This window comes from Aythya fuligula, chromosome 1 (assembly GCF_009819795.1).
Source record: "Aythya fuligula isolate bAytFul2 chromosome 1, bAytFul2.pri, whole genome shotgun sequence".
NCBI lineage: Eukaryota > Metazoa > Chordata > Aves > Anseriformes > Anatidae > Aythya > Aythya fuligula.
In genome coordinates, this window is record NC_045559.1 from 110,394,853 (window position 1) to 110,418,081 (window position 23,229).

A 23,229-nucleotide genomic window follows, 5' to 3' on the forward strand; every position below is an offset into this window, starting at 1 on the left:
AAATTACACCAGGTTTTACCCATATGTCCTGTGACTTAGGTGCTATATGTCATATAGGTAGGTCCTATATTGGGGCTATGGTATTGCAGAATCAGAAGGCAGGTTTGCATGCAGTACTTGTGTGGAGCAGGTCAGCTGATGGGATAGGAGAATGGCCGGGGAATTGCTGCATGCACTTGTTGAATCTTGAAGGAAGGGAAATGAATAACTTGTTCTTCTCAGACCCTTCTGCTGCAACCATCTTGCTCTGTGCATGCTCTCTGCCAGGTAATCACCTTGATGCTCTGTGTAATGGTTCTGGTCTTGAGAGCATAGCAGTGCAGAAATCTCCAGAGGCCCCATCAGATCAGCACAGATGTATGAGCCTGGACTCTGAGATGTGCCTGCATTACAGTTTTACTGCAGCAAGTGGGAGACGCTTTCCTGTGTGACAGGATTCTCCCCATTATCTGGTTGTGACATCATTGCTATAAAAACAAGCCCCCTCTACACTGTTCCAGCTAAGTGTTTTTAAGCATGGTTGTGAAATATGGCTGTAACTTGATCTTAGCATGCTTGCAGTATGTCAGATATGCAGAGCTCTATCTATTTGGCTAGGGCTGTGGTACACAACCATACTGAAACATGCTATTCTTTGAATGAAGGTGAGACACTGTAGATCAGCTTCTACATGCATTCAGCCTTTCCCTTTTTGTATGACTGCAAGTCAGCTTACCAGTTAAAGACAACTACACTAATATTTCTTTGTACAATGCCTATCTGCTAGGAACTGGATTTAGCCAAAGTGAAACAAAAATTAAGAGCAGATTTGCTTTTTTGTTTGTGTCCAACATGTGACAAATGACCTCCTCATATACTTTGCTAAAGATAACTGTTAGAAACTGTCCTTTGTCTTGTCAAGGTATGATAGAGACAGATCTGTAAAACTGTGTTCAGTACCAGCTTGTTACAATGTGGAATGGTAAGAATTAAGGATGCAGTAACCTCAGGCTTTTTAATTTTTGCTTTTTCTTATTTTGTTCTGTTTTCTGATACAGCAGCATTTCTTCAGAGTCCTCATTATTTTGAGTCAGGTTTGATACATTTTTCAGCTAAATAAAAGTAATCAACCTGCCCAATACAGAACTTTATTTTTGTTCAGCCAGCCTAGAAAAGCATAGAAAAGCAGCTAAAATGTTAGTGTAGGATTATAAAATCATATATATTAATCTGAACAAATTGTAGCAATTCATTCTTATATTGCTCAGTACTGTTTGTTTGTTTGTTTGTGTTTTTTTTTGTTTTGTTTTGTTTTTGGGGGTGAGGGGATGACACTGCCAAGTCCATGAAGATGCATGTATAACAGTGAATATTAGAAACCTTTTTTTTTTTGTTTTGTTTTCTTCTAACTCTTATGATACATTTCTGTTTCCTAAAGGGATGTTTTACTGATGGCACATTTATTCATCATAAATTTAAATTTCATCATCAATAAAAGCTAGGGAAAGTGGGAAAGCAAGCTGTTGGCTCACTAGATATTAACAAGAAGCCTCATAAGACTGGCTGTCGGCTTTATTGTGCTCTGTTTTTAGAGAATATTCAGCTCAGCACTTAACTAAAAATAACGCTTGATGCTGTGTCACTGTGCTGGCTGTAGAATCAAAACGGTTATTTATAAAATACTCACTAGAAATGGAAAACAAGATTAGTGATGACGTGTCGACAGTAAGACCTATGGAAAAATGCTGCTAAGGCCAAAGGACTGTGTAATCTTATCTACTATTTCTAGCATGTGAGTTATTAGACCTACACCTTGGATGAAGCCGTTAAGCTTATTAACTGAGCCCATTTGTACTTCTCTCCCATTTTTAATTCCGTCACTTGGTTTCATGCTACAGGAAGGCCCCCATAGCATGATAAATTCAGAACATTATTGGCTCTCTCAGGCCCTGATTCAGCCATCTATCATTATTCAGTAATGCACATACTTAAGTGCATTGCTAAGTAGGTATGAGCTTGAGTGTATGTTTAAATGGTTGGCTGAGCCATGGCCATGCAGATTCCACAGTGCTGTTACATCTCAGGATGGAGCAGCCTGGCACTGCACATCTTCCTGGGACACTTTGCACCCTTCCTTTTTTCTTTATAAATCAATAGGGCAGACATTTCAGGTATGCCACCCTCAACACAAGAGCGAGGCTAGTACAAGAGGAAATTTTTCTCCTATTGGAGCAAAGTAATTATTGTCTTGCATTTATCTTTTCTGTTGTGATTTGTCCTAATCACAGTTGGGCAGTGATGTTTCACCAGAGACATGGAAAATACAGGGTCCTGAGGTGTCTGGAGCCATGCATGATATAATTCAGACAACACACTCTTTGGACACCTTTTTGATTATTTTTGCTCCTGGCAAAATATGTGCCCAAATGATGCATTCTGGATGAAGAATAATCTTTTGTGTACACTGTTTTTTCACATAACTTAGATGACCTGTTTAGTATATGAAATGTTTTGCCTGGAATGTTCCCAATCTGTGTTCCTGTGGTAATGGCTTGTGCCAGTTATACACACTTGTCTTTTGATTTTAATCCTCACAGGGAACTGGCCTGTTAACTTCCTGGATACTTTGCATGTTGCTCAGCTTCAATCATATTCTCAGACAGAAAGCAAAAACTAGATTTACAGAGCTGTTTCTGAACCTTATAGGAAAGTTGAATCAGGCTTTCCTTGGAAGCAGCTGGTAGCCAAGATTACATAGTGAATCATGAACCCTTTGCTTCCAACAGTGTTATTAACATGGAAAATGAATTTCTTCATCCTGCACCTCTTGTAGCTTGGTGTTGCAGTATTCTACCCCATGACCTGTCTTCAGCTTCTTAGGAAAAAAAAAAACACTTCCATATTAAAACTATTTTCATATATTTCCCATCGGATTGCAATCACAAATATCATAAGATCCAAATATTTTTCAACTGCTAACTGTGATATGATTGACTACCTTATATTTCAGAAAAGTGCCAAATAATTTATCAGTCTAAGTTATTGCCAGCAAAATCACAATCAGTCATGATACATACTTCAGTATGCAGTGTTGTAATTGGCATTCCATTGATGCCATTGAAGGAAAGATTTCAGTTACCTGAAATCATCTTTTCTCTGTTTGGAAATCTAACAGACTCAGGAGCTCTAGTTTTCTCAGCCAGCTTGTAAATACCAGATGGATTGATTATTTAATTCAGAGTTACTTGACAAAAGCAGAGAGGAAAGGACTTTATTAAAAAATTCATAATACTGAGTTTCTACATACATGAGTTTGCTATTAGGAAGCAGGCTATTCATATATGGAATAGGGAATTGTTCCCATTGAAAAGATAATGATGCACTTTGGAGAATGTAGAGAGTAGATTCTAGACGAAATTTAATTTAATTCTAAGCTAAAACATGCTCATAAAAGTGCTTAATTCTTAGTTAGAGATTAAAGTTGTAGGGCTTTATAGTATAATAGTATATATAGTATATATAGTATATATACTATATATATATATATATACACTATATATATATATACTATATATATATATATACTTATACTATATATACTATATATATATATATATATATACTATATATATATATATATAGTATATATAGTATATATAGTATAAGTACTGAAGAGTCTTAAAGAGAAAGAAGTACAAACAAGAATGATTTATTCTTGTTCCCCAAACTAGCCAGCTGATTCAAACATAGAAGGAAGAGGAGCATTCAATGAAAGGAGCCATTTTTCAATGGCCAATGAAATCCACTGTCCTATTCTATTGCAACTCTGCATCCCATGATATCTAGTGAACTCACCACAGTATCGCCTCAGCATATGCCATACATGATTTTTTCACTGCAATTTAAGAAACTGATGCTGATATGTTGGTTTCAAATTGTAGAGCAAAAGATTAAACTTACAAGTCTGTTTCATGTTCCATATCAGATGTTTGGCATGTGAAGATGTGAATTAATATTTCCAGGTATATGACCACACTGAATCTTAGATAGTGCCAAGTCTCCAGTTTTTGCCCTGGTTCATATACAGATTCTGACTTACCTGTGGTTGCTGACCTCTATGCATAATGCTTACTTTAATGAGCATCTTTTAAGTCGAAATGTTGATGGTTTTAAATCATCATGAGATTGCTGGTGTTACCCTTTTTAAGAGCCTTAAAATCTCTTTTTCAACATCTTTTAAACACTTCTTTAGAGCTATGAAAAGATTTGTCCCAAGACAAACATGCTATTTTGTTTTGTTTTGATTTGTTTTCTGCAAGAAGTTTTATTCATGTTGCTTGCAATATTTCAAGGTAAAGGGTATGCTCTTTTGATCTGCATGCAGCATCTGTGAATGAATATATACTTGAAAAAAAAAAAAAAAAGTAGAAAATGCATGCAATTATTAGCGTTCTCAAATGTCCAGATACTTCAGAAGTATTCTTCTGTAGCACATTCTACACTCAGCTGAAATAACCTCAGTTCAGTAAAGCAAGCTTTTCATAACACAGTCTCTGAAGAAACTTAAACAAATAAATAAATAAATCTATGCTGGGTTTTACTGAGAGAGGAGAAAAATATAAAATGCTTGGTTATGCACTTGTACAATTTTATGTAGAACGTGTTTTGGCTTTTCACCATGCAACCTGAATGTCATTTTAAAATTACTGTAGCCAGAGATCTGCAGAAGTAGATGAAGGAAAATAAAAATAAATAAATAACAATTAAAAAAAAGTTTTGCTTTGGTTTGGTTTGGTTTTGAACGTGTCTTGTTGCCCAACAGATTGAAATGGCATTCATCGTGAATGTTTTTACCCTGGTTTCTGCTTTCCAGAATGGAAGACATAAATATGAAAGTGATATAGTGCTTTTATATTCTATCTCGGGAGATATCAAAATAGTATTCAGATCGGAGATCTCTTCTGTCCTAGAATGACATCCTCAGGTTTACTTAAAGTTAAAATTAAGCTCAAGTTCCAGGGTGACTGTGACAGCAAAGATGCAGGGAGATGTTATGGCATTCCTTACAGAGCAAGGCACCCTTTTCTTCAGTCTTTCAACACACGCATAACCGTTCTCTTCCTTTTTGCCATGTTTTTTCTTTTTCTATGTACTTTATTTAAAGAAAGTCCCAGACTCTGTAGTTGCCAGCCACTGCTTGGTCTCCAAATAAGGACAACAACGTAATCTTCTATGATCCAGACAACTAGGTACTGAGAATTTCCGTGCAGCACAAGGAGAGAACAGGAAGCAGGTGATGAAAGGTTTAAGCAGATGTTCAACCAAAACTTGCTCATCAAGTGCAGGCAGGTGGCCATCAGCTGGGGCCATGCAGCTCAGTGGTCTTGCCTCCAGCCCAGCATTTGATTCTGATTTTGTGCCTCTTAGAGCTTTATCAGGTTGACTTAAATGACTTTGTTTTACTTGCATTGTTTCCTGGTCTCTTCCACGTACAGACTTCCTCTGAATGCATTGGGGTTTCATGGTTTGCATCTTTCTGTGTTCCTTAGAACGCTATGTCCCATTGTAATTTGTGGGCATTTTATCCTCAGAGAACTTTATATTTTGGAGGCAATATTTTAAATAATCACATTATGTTAGAAATGTAATGTGCTTTCTTGGGGTAAGAGTGTTGTGCTCTGATTTTTCAGGGGTTTTCCAGTTGTCAGTGTCAACTTCTTGGGAGTCATTGATATTGAAAACACTTAAAATCAGGACACCTAACTACATATATTCTCTGCTGCACTGTCCTCCACAGCTTCAGCTGTTAGAAAAAGACAGGGAATAATAGTGGATATTATTATATAAACATGCCTCAAAAGTACATAAAAGCATCTTTCAGTGTCCTTCCAGTGAGGAAAATATTATATTTGGATTTCTGATTTTCATAGTCTTTTTTTTTTCTCTATCTTTTTAAAAGGAATTTCCTGACTTTGAGAACACAGTGACCAAAAAAAGAAAGTAAGTTGAGACCAGTTCAAGATCTACACAGTGTCACTATATTTGTCTGTTCTTTTCACCTTTGTTGTTTTATGAATGTGTTTGCCAATGTTGCATTAATTTTCAGAGAGTACATGTATTAATGTTGCAGTTGGGAAGCAAGTAGCAAGCTTGTAATGCATTGGTAAAGCTCTTTTGCCGTGATTTTTTTTTCATATACATAAAGCTTTCTTCCAAAATAATGGGACCAGGACAGCTAAAATCAAATGCAGTTAATCTGAGCTTGGTTTAACCATATGCCTGCTTTTCTGAAAGATTGAAGTGGTAACCTATTTTTTAGCATGTTTGTACCATTGACCTGATAATCTTCTGAAGAGTTCTTTGTGTATTTAATCCAAATAAAAAATTAGTTTGCAAAATGATTCAGATTAAGTGGGTCAGACTGTATTTTATCAAGTACATTTGAGACAGCAGCATATTTCACTTCAATTTGTTAAGACACAGTACATTGGTTTGGGTTAATGATTAATAAATATTAGTAAACAGGAATTTATTTTGAGAATTCGTTTTTGTCTTGAGATGGAAGGTTATTGCATTACTGAAGAGGTTCCCTTCAAATGAAATCCTGCCTAATGGAATGATACACAAAGATCTTATCTGTCTGGCTGTGACAGACATGAAAATCCCTGGATATCATATTATTTTTTCATTTTTTAGGTGGGGCCCCAGTAAATTTAGAAAAGCAATGTTATCTATGTCTATTGCTGAGAAATTTCAAAATAGGTAATGATTTCAGTGAAAGCCTCATTTGTCTTAATAAAGAGATTTCATCTATTTTTGTCATCTGATAAAACTACTAGTAAATTATCAGCTGCAAACACAGAGATGTATGTGCTCAGTGCAGTGAAATCTGTTATCTGTGACCAGATAGGACTTTGTAAAAACATTCTCCCTTTCCAGACTTCCATTAATCTAAGTATGGATATAACTTTGTTATTCTTATTTTTCTCATCATCCTTTAATACTTTTAAGGAAACCAAACTACTGTGTGGGCTGGCATGGGTTTACCCAAAGATAAATCATTTAAAATAGCTCTACCAAATATGATGCAGTCACCTACCTGCACAGGTCTCTTGCTTAGATCAGAACCAAGTCTTCCCCAGAGACTGGATTAGTAATTTATAGTTCCACTCTCAAATCTTACAATGCAAACAAAACTATTCTATTCTAAAACTAACTCTATTCCAACTTATTAATCAGAATTTAGAAAGGTTATCTTGATCCTTTGACTAATCAATATGAATAATGAATAAGATTGGTTACAATAATTTCACTCAATGTGAAAAGATTTAATAGCAAATATTTCACTGTGAATGTCCAGCCTTCACTTATCCGGGCATGATACTCACACTGATGATGACAGAAAGTAAATAAGGAATGATCATTCTCTTTCACTTACACTGTGAAACATAGAGGGAGCTAATGCAAAAGAGTAGTAGAAACAAAACAAACAGAAGTATGCCTTAACAGTGGAACTCTGGAAATAAATGAATAAATCAAACTAGTTTCAAAAGGAATTAGCACTTACAGACTTACAGACTAAACAATAGTTCAGTTACATCCTGTCACTCAAGAAACCTTCCACCTCCTACCTACCTGAATGTGAGAGAGGGATTTCAATTTTTGTCCTTTTTCCCTTCTGCTTATCGTCACAGATTAAAGACTCTCTGGTTTTGCCTAGTACAATCTTCTGGCTTCATCCTCTAGCTTATGAATTACTATCATTTTTTTATAGGTAAAATATAACAAATTAATTCACAGAATAAATCTTCATTCAGAGATTTATTTTTTCTTCTGTTAACTTCATGTATTATTTAACTCATGATCTATAAACTACTCGCTGCAGATAGAAGCTTGAGTTAGCATTATTTCTTGATGTAAACATGCAAAAAGCTCAAGGTTTATTTGGGCAATAAAAAGTCACTCTAGGTTGTGGCAATGTTGTGTTCATATGTAGCTGTTTGGTTCAATTCATTATTATGTCACCAAACTTCAGACAGTAATTTCTGTAAGTTGTAGAACATTTCAGATCACGTTTAAATAAAAGCATCTCTTATTCTATTTCTGATGGGCTCTCTGATTCAGTCATGAATTCTTAATTACAAAAAGAAAGTTGAATGAAATACTTTTACAGAGTCAAAGTTCAGAAGCTTTCAGAGCTTTGTGTGGCATGTGAAAGTAGATGATTGAGTAAATGAGAAAAGCCAAGTAACCCCAATTAAAGCCGGTGGGAATTACACAGCTAAATCCCTGTGCCCTGCTTTGAAGAATTAGGTTGAAAATATCCATATTTGATTAAATGTGCTTTCTTTTTTTCATTCTGACTTTCAGCTAATGGTTAATTCTTTTAATTCTTTTAGATCCATCCAGAAGTCTCTGTCTGAAAATGAAGCATTTGGTTAGTAAATCTTTCAATCATTTACTATAAACTTGCTAATCTCACAGTGCCTACTTTAATTAAAGTTCTGTTTTGTTTTACAGCTGTTGGAGAAAATGCAAAGGAAAGGGAAGGAAAAAAATACACTTAAACTATCAATGTATTCCCCCCTCTCCTTTCTACATTCATATCTGTAATTAGATACTGAAAACAAACCTTTTTAAATCCCAGTTAGATTTCTATTTTTAAGAATCTATTATGGAACAGCACAAGAAATACCCCGCATGTTCAGTGTTTATTTTAATCATTTCAATAAAAAATCAAAATCTCTCTGATATAATCAAATTCAGTTTTCTGCCTTCTCCCATGTTTATCTCATTTGCTTCAGCTTTCACAAACAAGTTTTCCAAAGAAGAAATTCAAGGTTTTTTTCAAATGTTTCTGACACTCTGTGTTATCATATATATTATCATGCACACTTCGATTCAATCAGTTCTATTTTGTATATCGTCTGTAGGAAATAACACTTTTTTTTTTTTTTTTTTTTTTTTTTGTGTGCGTGTGTGAGCACTTCCTGTTAACATTGTATTAGTTATGTTCTGAAGTTTGGAATTTAGATGCTGTATCTAGTCCTAGCTGAGTTTAAAGAAAGAAAAAAAGAAAAAAAGGTACAAAAACTTCATAGTTATCAACACACTGTGAAGCATGACCGCTATGTTGTTTACCAAGGGAACAGGAGAATCACCACCTAGTTCTGGGAGACGATATAGCTTCTCACATTCAAGCTGAGGCAGTATCAGTCTTAGATGTGTGTGACACGGTTGTGGGCATCTTTGATGCTATTTCTTGCTGGTGTTAACACACTATCTGATTAGCTGTAAAATTAAAAACAAACAAAACAAAACAAAAAAATAATGCAATTCCTGGAAGCAAAATAAAGGTACATGTGTTCTGTGGGCTGCTAGGTCTTAAAAACTGTTAAGATAAAAATCATTCTGATCATGTTTTAACAGTATTAAATGAGGTATTAGACAGTGAGAAAAGATGATAAAACTTGAAGTCGGCCCATAATAAATAGCCTCTGTCCATCAAATTTCATATATTGCAAAATCATCTATTCATTTCCATGTTTGACTAGTTTCTATAGCATTCCACAATCTTGTTTGATTTATATTCTGATGCTATTTTTATAGACTTTCCTGTTATTTCACAGATTTGCTATGAATTCAGGTGACTGCTCTCTGTGCTTTTACTTTAGACAGGAAAAATGTGAATGGCACACTTTGGCAGGGTTCCAGGAAGCCAGAAAATGATTCGTACATCAGAAGGCACTGTCAGCTTGAAGGTAATTGCTAAATGTTTTTCAGCTGATTTTGCATTTTCCACAAAGTATTTTAAAGGGCACATAAGAAAATTTTTCATTTTTCACCAATAATTGAGCTAAATAATTTGTCAAGTCCTTTTGAGATCTACTTTGTCCTCAAGGAAGGAAAATGTAGTTTAAATAAAGCTTACGTTAAAACTAGGAAGATAAGAACACACTGTGAACAATTCACTCTGTGGTCCATGGGCCAAAGAAGACTTCTACAGTAAATCGCAATAGTTATGTTGCACAGGGCTTGACAATTATAATATGAGCCTAAAGTAGGAATCCATGTTCCCTGTATCCTTTTCAGTACTCCAAATATCCAACCTCTTGTGTAGGTGTGATTTTTGTAGGTAAATCTTTTATCCAATTATCTTTCTAAAGCCTGTTTCAATGAACTTTAATTGAAACAACTTTACAGCTAATGTATGGGAATTTGCTAGTGCACTGTTTAAGAGTTGACCAGTATAAATCCATTAAATTAACCATAAGAAATAACAACTGAGCAGTCACCTTGTCTTAAAGATAAACCTTAAACATAAATTAGACTTTTAAAAATCAAAATTATTTGACAATCTTCTTAACATTGCTTCCAGGAATTAAGTTTGTATTTGTATTTTTTTTAAGTCTGTTTGCCATTACAGTTGTCCAATCAGACCAAAACAGTAAAAGTTCAGCACCTGTATTAACAGAAACAGAAACCTTGACATGTAAGATTAAATTGGATGTATCTTGTATTCTCTGCTTAAGCTAGCAATGTGACAAGATGAGGAGTGTATTTACTTTTAATATCTCCTGTACAAATGGTTTAGGTATCATCCACTGTTCAGAGATTCCACTGTTAACTCGATATGCCAAAGATAGTAGAGGACAGAGTGCCAGGTTTCCCTCTAGGTTTCATTCACTTCATCACTTGAAGATAAAGTGGTGAAGTGAAAATAGATCTGAAATTGTAATGTCTAATGCATTTGCTCATATATGTGTGAATAGGCTTTCTAGGAACCAGAACAAGAATGAAGATATGACAATAAAATTCAGAGGAACTCTGCCCTTGTGATGAACTGATGAGGGGAAAAGGAGTCTTACTGTTTTATAAGAAGAAAGGTTAAGATAGGAGATAGAAAATGATAGGAGAAAGAAAAATTAGACATTTATTTCCTGACAAGTCTTACTTTTAACCAAAAACGTTTCAGAATGATTCTTCAGTGTACTGCATAGGTTGTCAGTTTGGAGGTGGAAAAAAGCTGAATCAGAGAACAGAACTTTTTGACCTTCCTCCAGACTCAAGACTTTTTTTTTTTTTCTTTTTTTTCACCCTTTTAAATATCCAAAGCATGCAAAAGAAGCAGTGCACATTTTAAAAGCTGACAAGTGTTGTAATTGAAGGGCAGGGGCCCAGAGGGAACAGGAAGCAAAGCTGGCAGCTAAATAAAAATCTCCCTTTCCCACACTGCAGTAAAATTATTAAAAGGGAAGTCCCCTTTGCACAGTGGTGAAAACCACTTTTCAGAAGATTTACTGTTCATTGCTATTGATCAAGCTAATTTGTCAGTATTGATCAAACCTTTCCCTTAACAGAGATAATCCTTCAAGGTCTGTAAGTCTATTGCGTAATATGAATTTCTGTTAGACCTGATCCAAATCTCACTGAAGTCAATGAAAAGACATCCTTTGACTCCTGTAGCCTTTGCATTGGGTCTTTAATGTGTCTGTGTGTACAACCTCTAGAAAAAAAAAAAAATATATATATATATATATATATATAAAAATATATATCAGTTTTTCAAACTTATTGGGCAGTAAAACATACATATTTTACAAACAGAACAGTGGGAATACCCATCTTTGGTCACAAACCCAAACCCAAATCATCAGCACCAGACTTGCCAGCCTGAAAGTGCCATTACTGAAAAAGTTGATTACGTGAGTCACAGTCATTCCAGTTCCATTAAAGAGCATTTCTGAGACAAACAGAAAAGGACTGATACCTTGCAGTGTAAGTCAGAGTAATTCTCTGTTGCTCCTAACTCACTTCACAGAAAAGTGACCAGAAAGAGCCCAGTTATGTTAATCTGGCTTTGCATAAAAATTTATTGACATGAGTTTTGATGGCAACAGAAGTCCAGCTAGCTCTATATTTAAATAAATGGATGGATTATCAGACACCTGGCTCTCAGCGACTTCAAGGAAATTTGTAGGTGCTTGAGATGTCTGGTCAGTCATGTTAGATTTTGGACTCTAACATACTTTTTGGAAAATGTGGGTGTTACTGGAATAATCAGGTCTGTAGGAGAAAGACAGTGTCTTCTAAGCATATATAAGCTCTTATGGAAACCTCTAAAGGCAAACTAAAGGCAAAATAATTTCTGTGATCCATTTTCCCTCTTTCTGTTGACGTACATGCCAAATAAAGGAAATTGCTTGATGGGGGTTTCCTGTGCAACTGACCTATATTTTAAAGGCAGAACTAAGGTGTGAAAGGAGTGTATCTCTTTTTCATCTCATGCTCAGATTGTAATTTTTGGGTTTTAACTCAATCTTACAATATCCAAGTAATTACGAGGAAGATTGTGTGTTATTTTGTTTCAATTTTTTGTTTGAAGAGGGTTGTCCTTTAAGAATATTAACAACCCTAAGTATGTCTCTTGATTCAAAATTTTCTTTAAAAATAGTATTAAAATATAGGGGCTAACTTGCCTGTAACTTGCCCTTTAACTGTTTGACTGACATGAAATTAGGGGTGTTTCACGAGCTTTACACACACTGTGGTCTCATTTAATTCTAATGTAAGTCTAGGTTTTTTGAGGACTGGGATCTTACTTACCTTTTTGAATATAAGTTTGCATGCTTATATCAAAGTACTTTTTTTTTCCATATGATAGATGAAGAATCTCAGTCAGTTGAAGTTGAACGAACCTTTCTTTTTCTGTTGATCAGAGAGGGAAAAAAAAAAACACAAGGCAATCATTTTTGTCTGCCTATAATTAGCATTTCTGAATCTATATTTTAAGTTAGCTGTCCTTTTTCAAGAAGGAGAATTACTTATATTGTAAGGTATTCCTCAGCAGCAATAAGGAAACCAAGTTAGGATTCATGAGGAAAACAAAACAAAACAAAACAAATATTCCTACTCTTTCCTAATAACTTTGGAAAGCCAGAGTAGCACTTAATGCTGTGATTTGCAAGTGATGTTTCTTTTGTTTTTTCTTGAAAAATAGCTGGGTGCCTCTGATGTCTGTGTTGATGGAATGCAATTGCTAGGGTATTTCTATAATAGTGTAGTTGTAGATGCTTTGCCTTTACTTAATTTTGGAAGTGAGAGAAGAGCTTTCAAAGTGAGTGTAGATCTTTTTCTTCTTAAAGACTTATTAAAATGTAGGCTTTTCAGAGTCATTTGACCTATTATTGTTCATTGTTGTAATGAAGGTAAATATTCTTCCCAAGTAAAGCATTAATGTCTTGGAAGGAATAGGTGGAAGTTCATCCTCTGAAAGTAATTTCAAAAGATCAAGTCACAAAGATCTCAATTGCAAAGACCATTTTTGCCCAGGGGCTTCATTTTTTTATATGAATATTTCAAATATTTCTGTGCTAAATAGCTGAGCAGGAGGGAGCACTTGGTGGGAGTTTGGATTAGTAGACTGAGGACTAAATTCAGATAAAGAAATAAGCATGAATGAGTTTTATTTGTGTGTGTCAATTTGTCAGTTTGTTCTGTAGTCTAACTTCAAAGTAGTTTTGAGATAAAATGCATGCTTAAATGATACAAGATTAACTTCAGAGTCAAAATGTCAGCTCAAAATATCAAGTGCAATTCAAACGATACTCCTTGAAAAAAATTAAAACAGGATATTTGAAAGCACATTTTCTTTCCTTTTTTTTTTTTTTTTCTTGGTCACAATTCACAATTCTCAGAAGATAATATTATTGGTGATGGGATGCATTTACTGAAAGGAAAGAAGATAGAAGAAACAACATGCCAGGTAAAAGAACTACTCTTCAGATTCTAAAATGTCATTCAAACATCAAGCATATTTCTTCCTTCCATTCAGTATGAATTTGCCAACTTCATGGTCAATATACCTGTGTATTTTAAAAGCCAGGCTCGAAAGACTAATAACTATCTGAGCATTGTGATGAACATATGGGTTTTATTACTCAGAAAACTTTTCATTTTCCTGAACAAACACATTTCTTTTAAATTGATGTGCTAGAATTGTAAAAAGCAAGACCTGTACCAAATATTTATATCAGTCTTTTTGGTACATGTATTCTAATGCTTTTTGAATTTATATAAATATATATCATGTCTCCTCTTCATAATACTACATTAATCAGCCCACTAGTATGAGCAAATAAGGAATTCTGACCCCTGGGTTTGCATAATAATAGTAACATAAATGTAGTTAACAACTCATCAGCTGATGAGCAGTGAGCAGCAGAGAAAGTGATACACCAGAGGGTTGTGCCCTTCAGAGGGACTTCAACAGGATGGAAAAATAGGCCAACAGAAACCTCATAATGTTCAATAAAGGGAAGTGCAAAGTCCTGAACCTGGGGATGAATAACCCCTTCCCTTGGTACAGGCTGGGGGCCAACTGGCTGGAAAGCAGCTTAGCAGAAAAGGACCAATGAGTCCTGGTTGACACCAAGCTGACCATGAGCCAGCAATGTGTCATTGGAGCAAAGATCAACAGCCTTCTGGGCTGCATTAGGCAGAGCATTGCCAGCAAATTGAGGAGGGTGATCCTTCTCCTTTGCTTAGCACTGGTGAGCTGACCCACTCCATATGGGCGCTGCATCCAGCTATTGGCTCCTGGATACAAAATAAACAAGGAAATACTGGAGTAAATCCAGTGAAAGGCCACAAAGATGGTTAAGGTACTGGAACACCTGTTATACAAGAAGTTGAGAGAGCTGGACTTGTTCTGCCTAAAGCAGAAAAGGCTCAGGGGTATTACTTCACTCAGAGGATGGTGAAGCACTGGAACTGGTTGCCCAGAGAGGCTGTGGATGCCCCATCCCTGGAGGTGGTCAAGGCCAGCTTGGACGGGGCCCTAGGCAATCTTGTCTAATGGGTGGCATCTCTGCCTATGGAAGAGGGATTGGAACTAAAGGATCTATAAAGTCCCTTCCAACCTGAGCTATTCTATGATTCTATCCAATCCATGTGTATAAATACCTGATGGGAGAGTAAAGAAAAGAGATTCAGCTCTTGTCACGGGTGCCTAGTGACAGGACAACAGGCAACGGGCACAAACTGAAATACTGAAAATTCCATTTAACATAAAGAAAGCTCTTTTTTTTTTTTTTTTAACTGTGAGGGTGGCTGAAAGAGGATGCTCAGATTGGCCATGGAATCTGAGCATGGAATTTTGGAGATGGTTAAAATCTGCCAGGACACAGACACGGGCAACCTTCTGTAGCAAACCTGCTCTTACTAGATGTTCCACAGAGGCGACATGAGTCTGTGATTCTGTGAGACATGGAAGAGTCAAATGTGCAAAAAAGAACAACTAAAATAAATGAATATTTTATCTCTCTCTCTTAAAGCAAATAAACTTCTCTGAGTGCTTCAGGAAAACTTTAGTTCCTCTACAGTTCCTAACTAGAAGCTCATTTCATTCCATTCCTTTCAGTCTGTAAGCAATGGAAAACAGGAGATTGGAACAAAAGTACAGGCTGAGGGACACAGCATGAGAAACACTGTAATAATTGAACTTTACCATAAAAAATAGCTTTACCATCTGCATTTATTTTTCTTTTCTTTGTTCTTGTTTGTTCATGTCTAGCAGGGCTCCTTTGATAGCCCAAGCTCTTTGTAGTACATTTGGAAAAGAAATAAAATATGAAGTAATACAGTTTTGGGCTAATACATTTTCAAAAATGTTTCATGCCTCATTTCTCACGTAAATTCTTAGGTTGCATTCAGCCTTCAAAGTGTCATTCATATTCATGAAGAAAAAAGGCTAGCGTTCATTACTTTCACTGATAAGCTATAAGCACTGTCAGGCTTGCCCACCGGGGACTTCATCAGTGCCCCAGGGAAAGTGTATTCTCATGATGTTCCTCTCAAGAGGACGTTGCGACCAAGAAATTGATGATGAAAGTATATATAGACTTGTCTTTGCTTAGTTCTGAGGACCATCCCATTTTCTCTGCATTATTAATCCAATTCATACTCACACCCCTGGGGCTCAACATTACAGGCAAAAAGAAGCAAAATGAATGAGCCTCTTTGTAGAAATGCACCGGTGACACTTGTTCCTCAACCAGGGATATGCTGAGGAAAGACTTGGGACTTTCCTGTTCACACAGAAAGGAGAGCCAAGATCTAGGATGAGATCCAAGCATCCCATGATTTAATGCACACACTGATGCTTCCAAGATGTCCCAGATAGCTGAGGATATTAACACAGCTTGATATCAAACTGATTTCACTGGGTGCCAGAAGCTTGTGTCTGTCAGCCATTGCTTTTGTATGCACACAGTACTTCATTGAAAAACTGCTGTATTCAATGAAGTGATAGTAATCATTTATGTCGGATATTTTTTTTTTCTTTTTTACTTTTCTTACCATCTAGGTGATAAATTATGAGCAGTGGATTCCACCACGAGTTCACAATCCAAGAGCAGCTGGTAATGGTGAAATGGTGAGTTGCCATGAAAATTGTCCACTTTTTTTCATCAGTGGATAGCATAGAAAGAACATGATGTTTTAATAGGGTTTCCTTTACTGCATGTGGCTTCCTTAAAAGTTGAAAGATCTATATCCAAATCCATGCTATTAATCATATTTCTTTATGTTTTATAGAATATCTTCTTATTGCTCTGTGATTCCATGAGATAAAATCTACCTATAATCCTAGCCTGCTAAGTTTGTCTCTGAAGTTATTGCTGAGTAGCTAGAGAATCAGACTAAAGTAGTGTGAATATTTAAAAGTTAGACTGGTATATATAGGCAGGAGCATACAAAAGAAGTTTTAGTACTTGTTTGTATATTGGTTGATAGTGTCTTTACTGAATTTTTTTAACATAAAATTTATCCAAATTTTACATAACTAACTCTGTGTACAAATCTAGTAGAACACTCTATATCATGTACTACTTTAATAGTCATTATGTGCAGCAGGAATATTACCGAAACTTTCAAAAATTTCTACATTACAATAATAGTAGCACCATAGACACAATAAGGATGCAATAATTTTTGTCTTCTTACTGTTATATTGTACTGTGAATGTAAGTGCAATACTAATTATGATTAAATCATTGCAGCTCTTTGGGAAAGGCAAATGAGTTCAGGGAAAATCATGAAGACTAGACTCTGCCATGACTAAATTCTTTATGCTGAAAAGTGACGTGCTGTGCAAGTACTTTTATTGAAATTAATGCAGTTACACCCAGGAAAGGGAGTGCTCAACAGGACAGAGATAGCTGGATTCAGGCCAACAGTGTTTTACATTTAGCTTTCAAATTGCTGTACTTCTGTCACCAGGTTAATCCTTAGAGCATCTCAGTGAGCAGGGATTTCTAAGGTATTTGGAATATATTAAGATACACTGAGAACTGTTTACCAGGCACAATTTAACTCTTTTTGTCTGTAATACATGTTGATAAGTACATTTTTAAATGTATACTTTTGGCCATAATTATTCATGTACACTTCATGCAATTATTTGCAACTAAAACACAGCTTGTGATTTTTCTTGGTTTTTATTTATTTTTTTATTTTATTTTATTTGTGGTGTGACAACATTTTGCATGATTGATATCTCTCAAGCAGTGAAATAAAGAATATTCTTATTCTTGAGGGAATCCTTAGCTTATAGATAGCTTCAGGAGCTTTCTTCTATGAAGAAAGGCTGAGAGAGCTGGGGCTGTGCAGCCTGGAGAAGGCTCAGGGGTGACCTTATTGCAGCTTTTCAGTACTTACAGGGGCTTATATAAAAGGCAGAGAGTAACTTTTTACTCAGTCAGACAATGAAAGGACATGGGGGAATGGTTTGAAACTAAAAAAGGAGAGATTTAGATTAGATTTTATGAGGAAATTCTTCACTCAGAGGGTGGTGAGGCACTGGAACATCCCTGGAGGTGGCTTTGAACAACCTGGTCTAATGGAAGGTGTCCCTGCCCATGGCAGGAGGGGTGTAACTAAAGGGTCTCTAAGGTCCCTTCCAACCCAAACAGTTCTATGATTCTATAATTATAGATAGCTTTGGTCACTGATTGTACAAGCATAGTTTAATATTCAGATAAGCAAATGCTCTGACCCTAAAACACAAAGGAAAACAAACATACAAACAAACAAACAAATGAAAAAACAAACAAAAAATCACCAAAGTCAAAGGTCTTTAAATGTGTCTGAAATTAACAATTTTTGTGAGGGGAGTCTTATTGCTTTGTGTATTGGCTTCCAATATCCCCCCAGCATTCCTTGCTGAATATCATTCCACTTGCACAGAGGAAGAATGTACTGGAAAGTAGCATACTCCAAATTAGTATCCATCATTACTAGTCCAACCAGTAGCACTATACTTCCTTCCACTATACTGTGGACAGTAGCAACCAGAGATGCCACTTTCCATATAACAAAAGCAGCAAGAAGAGAGTTGCTTGAAACCAAAGCGTAACATTTAACAGTTTCAAAAATCTCTGGCTAAAGCTTGCCAGGACAACACCTAAATTGTGTGAGACACAAGGATCAGTTTATCTGTTGGTCTATTTGGTTTCTACAGAAAGGAACATTTTATTTCATTTGGATAGGGAACTAAACTTCTGGGTTTTAATGCTTGGGTAAACCAAAATAAAATACTGTAAATTTAAAAGCTGTCCCATCACTGACTGATACTGCATGAGCTTTGTTTCTCTGTACAAGAGGGTTCCTGCATTTATTAAGTACAGATGGCGTTTCACTAACAGTAGACTCTCTCCAATGAAAAGCAAAGAGGATTAGAGTTTGCCATTAAAAAATTATCTGAATAGATTATCTTCTGTTTATCTTGATGTCTCCATGATGGAAATCCCAGATCATACCTCAGTCATCATGTTGCTTTTGTATTATTACTTATAAGTGAAAAAATGATTATTGCTACGAGAGTTCTCATCTAACAGAGCAATATTAGCATTTTAAGTCCCTTGTGATTCATTTTGCAAAGACATTACACAATGGGGGACTGAAAAATTACACTTCAATTTCTGTCCTTAAATAAGCTAAAACCACAGTCCTGCTATCCTGAATTTGGACGAGGAGACAAGGGCTTGAAATAAATCAGAACATGACTAATCTAACAGTGTTTGGATTTGACCCACAGTTGATGAATATTCAGATACAAGCTGTAAAAGGACCCTAAGCTTACTAGAGCTTTAAGGTGGATCTGCTTAGTCTTTATTTACAGACTCCTTAAGAAGGCAGAGAGGATTTTAAGTCAGACTGAAAGAGAACTCAACAGTTTCTGGACTGATTTGCAACAGCTGCTGGTTTAATACAACTTGAAAGCATGGGAGATGGCCACGTATTCACTAAGTTCCTCTCTAACAGTCTGTAAAACCCAAACCTTGAGTTACATCAATCAGGCATTATTGAATTGAACAATAATAGATCTGAATTGTCATTTATGTTATTGCTATTTAGTCTAGGAAAGAAAGCAAACCCTTGATTTAAGGAATTATACTGATCAGTATTTCAGAATACACTACCATACAAATTTAAATGCAGCAGTTTGACATTTCTGGGATTTCTGAGCATGCTTAACATGATTGTGGATAACATAGGAGACATAAGTATTAAAATTCTTTTTGGAATTAAGTATTAAGTAATTTATTGTGTATTAAAGTAATATGTAAATAGCAATACAAATACAGATCAAAATTTTTTGTCTCTTGTGACTTGCCTTTTCCTTTTTTTGTATCTATTTGTCACAGGTAAGAAAATGCCTACGTTTTAAACCATTGTGAAGATAATTAATTCTTTGAAGATGAGATTTTCTTGTTCTCAAAATAAGCACCAGGTTACCTGTAGATTTTGTTGTTGGTTTTGTTTGTTTGTTTGTTTGTTGAGGTTTTAATACTATTAACATATTTGTTTTTTCGCCAGGCTACAGAAGCAGATGATAAAGCAGAGTCCATGGGAACATTAAAACGATTGCAGAAATTGGTCCGAACCAAAAAAAACAACACACAAAGCTTGGAGGATGTCAAACATGTTTTGATCCCTCTTAGTAAGTAAAGCATCATATCAGCATTCTTTCCAACACTTGGCAAATGTCAGTATTGAGCATAACTATAAACAGTCCTCTCCTGGTCTGTCATTCACCACCCACGATTTTCAAACCCTAGCTGAGATGTTACTGTGATAGCACTTTAGTGCTGACTTCCTGGTAGTGTGAAAACCTGTTTCCTGTCACACTAGCTTGAGTTTTGTAACAGTGTATCTCGCAAGTGGGGATTTCAGCTAAATAGAATTGTATAATACTGGGGCCTTCATGCTGAGGACAATTTGTTTTTAAGAGTAGTTCCTGGTTTTGTATCGTGTTTCATATCAGGAAAGAAAAACAAATGCAGAGATAACTTTCAGTGTTAATCCATGAGTCAGTAGCAGCTGGGAGTGCAAGAAGGTCTGCGGAATGACACAAAAGTCAATCTCATCATACCTGATTGCCTTAGCCTATAAGACGTGGTGTTCTAAATTGATGCTGAGCATGGGTTATTTTCTTGAGTCTCCTCCTACAGATCACTGGTCTGACTGTGCAGCAGTTCTTCACCTGAACTTATTTTGCCAACATTTATTTAATGGTGCATGCATTTGAAGTAGAATGCACTGGTATATATGATTATTTTAAAGCTAATACCAGCAATTGAGTTTAAATTATCTGATGAACTACTCCAAACAGGTCATTTTTGGAGCTGAAACACATGAGGAAATTTAGATTTCAGCAACTACTTTGTAATTTAGAAAGAAATGGAAAGATATGGGAGAGAATTTATCTAGAAAACCCATCTGACCTTTTTCCAGTATTTAAACTAAATGCACACTCTCTGCAACTATTGCAGCAATATGACATCTAATTAGCAAATTTTTATGTTCATTGCAGAAACGGTACGAATTTCCAGGCTTTTGAGGGAACGACACAAATTTACAAAATGGAGAATAAATCTTGCTTTTGGCTCAGATGTCTGACCCACTACAAAATCCTTTCCATCTCCCTAATTATGAAGGTTTTTTTCTAATGTAGTTCTTGGCTGTTTCATTATTTAAAATGCAACATACACCACTTAAAAACAAACAAACAAAACAAACAAACAAACAAAAAAACCACTCTGTTATGTTCTGTTTGAAGTGTTTGAAGTCCAACACATTATAATACAAGTATTTGTATTTTTAAAGATACCTTAGAAGATCCTTATCTCTCTGAAGAGGATGAAGAAGCATTAACTTCATGCATGAAACTAACAAAACCTCAGGAAAAAAAGATCTGGAAAGACAATGTGAGGAGAAAAGAAGAGACTGAGACTAGGGCAGAGTTTATTTCTGCATCTTTGGAGCGATCATATACTTCCAAATTTAATAATTTAGGAACAATTTCAATCCATTCAGAAGCTGAATTTCATTTGTGGAGTGACTGGAAGCCATTTCCTGATAACCAGCTCTGTCCTTGTGATTTCTTGATTTCAAAAATAGAAGAATGGGAAAACTGTACTTGCTCTTCTCATCACCCACATCTTACTTATTCCCTAACTGATATGGATCTGCAGTACTCCTGGGTAAGTGAAAGTGGTTTCTTTTGTGCTGAAGTGTGTAAAAAGTGGAAGTTTTTGCTCTGGTTTAGCATAAAGAGATGCTGTCATTTTCCATATGGTTATGAAATGCAGTAAAACAGATTTAGATTTCAAGTAAATGGACATGAATGTGTCATTCAGACTAACACCAGGGGTTCATATACCCCGAGGTAGTTCATTTTCAACCATGCAGACATCAGCAGCATTGAGCCGGAAAGGTTTAGACTATTATGTTTCTCATCAGACACATTGGATTTTTTATCTAGATATTAAATACTCATCCTTCCAGGCTTAGAAAGCTTTTTTTGGAAATCTGGGGTAAGCAAAAGTCAGTTGAAAGGTCAATGAAACCAGTGGGCTTGGATCAGACCCCTAGAGGTCACTGTAGTAAAGGACACTAGGGTTATTTAGAGAAAGTTCAAAGGCTGAAGAAGTATTGATGTTTCTGCCTTCTTGGATCAGGTCAGCTGTTGGAACCTGTTTTTTGCAATTACCTTTGTGGCAACAAGAAGTTCTTAGGGGTGGATAGAAAGGAGCAGATTATGATCTTGTTCTGAAATTGTCTTTCTGGATAGCTATGTGTAGAACACCTTTCTGTTTTATTTACTTTTGTTTGCTTGTTTGTTTTAAGACAATTTAAAACTTGGGGGAGGGGAGGGAAAGAAAAACTTCAGTTGGCAAGATATACAAATGATGGACACTGTGATGAGATTTTTCTCCCTCTTCTTACTGGACACAACAGGTCTTCTGGCACTCCATGTGATGGTGGTAAGCACATGGAAAATGACTGAAGTAACCAGCTGACTGAAAAATATCAGGGGGAAAGAAAAGTAAAGAGTAGCCTCCTTTCCTTTTATGGCTGTACCCTCCTACAGTGCTCCAGGGACTGAAGGAATTTCCCTTTGAAGGGGAGAAGCATAATCCAAATTTTTAAAAAGGGAAAAAAGGAAGACTGGGGGTACTACAAGGCCAGTCAGTTTCACCTCTGTGCCAGCAAGATCATGGAGCAGATCCTACTGGAAACTGTACTAAGGCACATGGAAAATAAAGAGGTGTTAGGTGACAACCAGCATGGCTTCGTCAAGAGCAGATCATGCCTGAAGTATCTGGTGGCCTTCTATGATGGGGTTACAGCACTGGTAGATAAGAGAAGACCAATTGACATCATCTACCTGGACTTGTGCAAAGAATTTGACACTGTCCCCCACGAAATTCTTGTCTCTAAATTGAAGAGACATGGATTTGACTGATAGGCTGTTGGTGGGCAAGGAATTGGCTGGATGGTTGTACTCAAGAAGTTGTTGTCAACTGCTCAATGTCCAAGTAGAGTGACGAGTGGTGTTCCCAGGGGTTGGTACTGGGACCCGTGCTGTTAAACACTCTTAAGAAGACAGGCTGAGGGAGTCACTACCTAAAGAGGACCTACAAGAAAGCAGGAGAGAGACTCCTTGTTATGGAGTGTAGTGATAGGACAAAGAGTAATGGTTTTAAACTAAAAGAGGGTAGATTTAGGAAGAAATTCGTTACTGTGAAGGTGGTGAGGTACAGATTGCCCAAAGAAGCTGTGGATGCCCCCTCCCTGGAGGTGTTCAAGGCCAGGCTAGATGGGGCTTTGAGCAACCTGGTCTAGTGGGAGGTGTCCCTGCCTGTAGCAAAGGGCTTGGAACTGCTCTTTAAGGTCCCTTCCAAT

At 36.2% G+C, this 23,229-nt stretch overlaps 1 protein-coding gene across 2 annotated transcripts in view; it reads left to right on the forward strand.

Moving 5' to 3' along the window:
- LOC116495620 (SAM domain-containing protein SAMSN-1-like) overlaps nucleotides 1–23,229 on the forward strand; it is a 105,722-nt gene that overhangs the window by 31,120 nt on the left and 51,373 nt on the right. The window contains exons 5-11 of one of the 2 annotated variants that reach the window (XM_032198256.1): nucleotides 5,939–5,979; nucleotides 8,379–8,416; nucleotides 9,654–9,740; nucleotides 13,677–13,744; nucleotides 16,346–16,414; nucleotides 19,858–19,981; nucleotides 21,148–21,524. In XM_032198256.1, the coding sequence (XP_032054147.1) occupies nucleotides 5,939–5,979; nucleotides 8,379–8,416; nucleotides 9,654–9,740; nucleotides 13,677–13,744; nucleotides 16,346–16,414; nucleotides 19,858–19,981; nucleotides 21,148–21,524 (804 nt within the window). The remainder of the gene's footprint in view (nucleotides 1–5,938; nucleotides 5,980–8,378; nucleotides 8,417–9,653; nucleotides 9,741–13,676; nucleotides 13,745–16,345; nucleotides 16,415–19,857; nucleotides 19,982–21,147; nucleotides 21,525–23,229) is intronic. The other variant, XM_032198264.1, reaches the window with a different exon arrangement.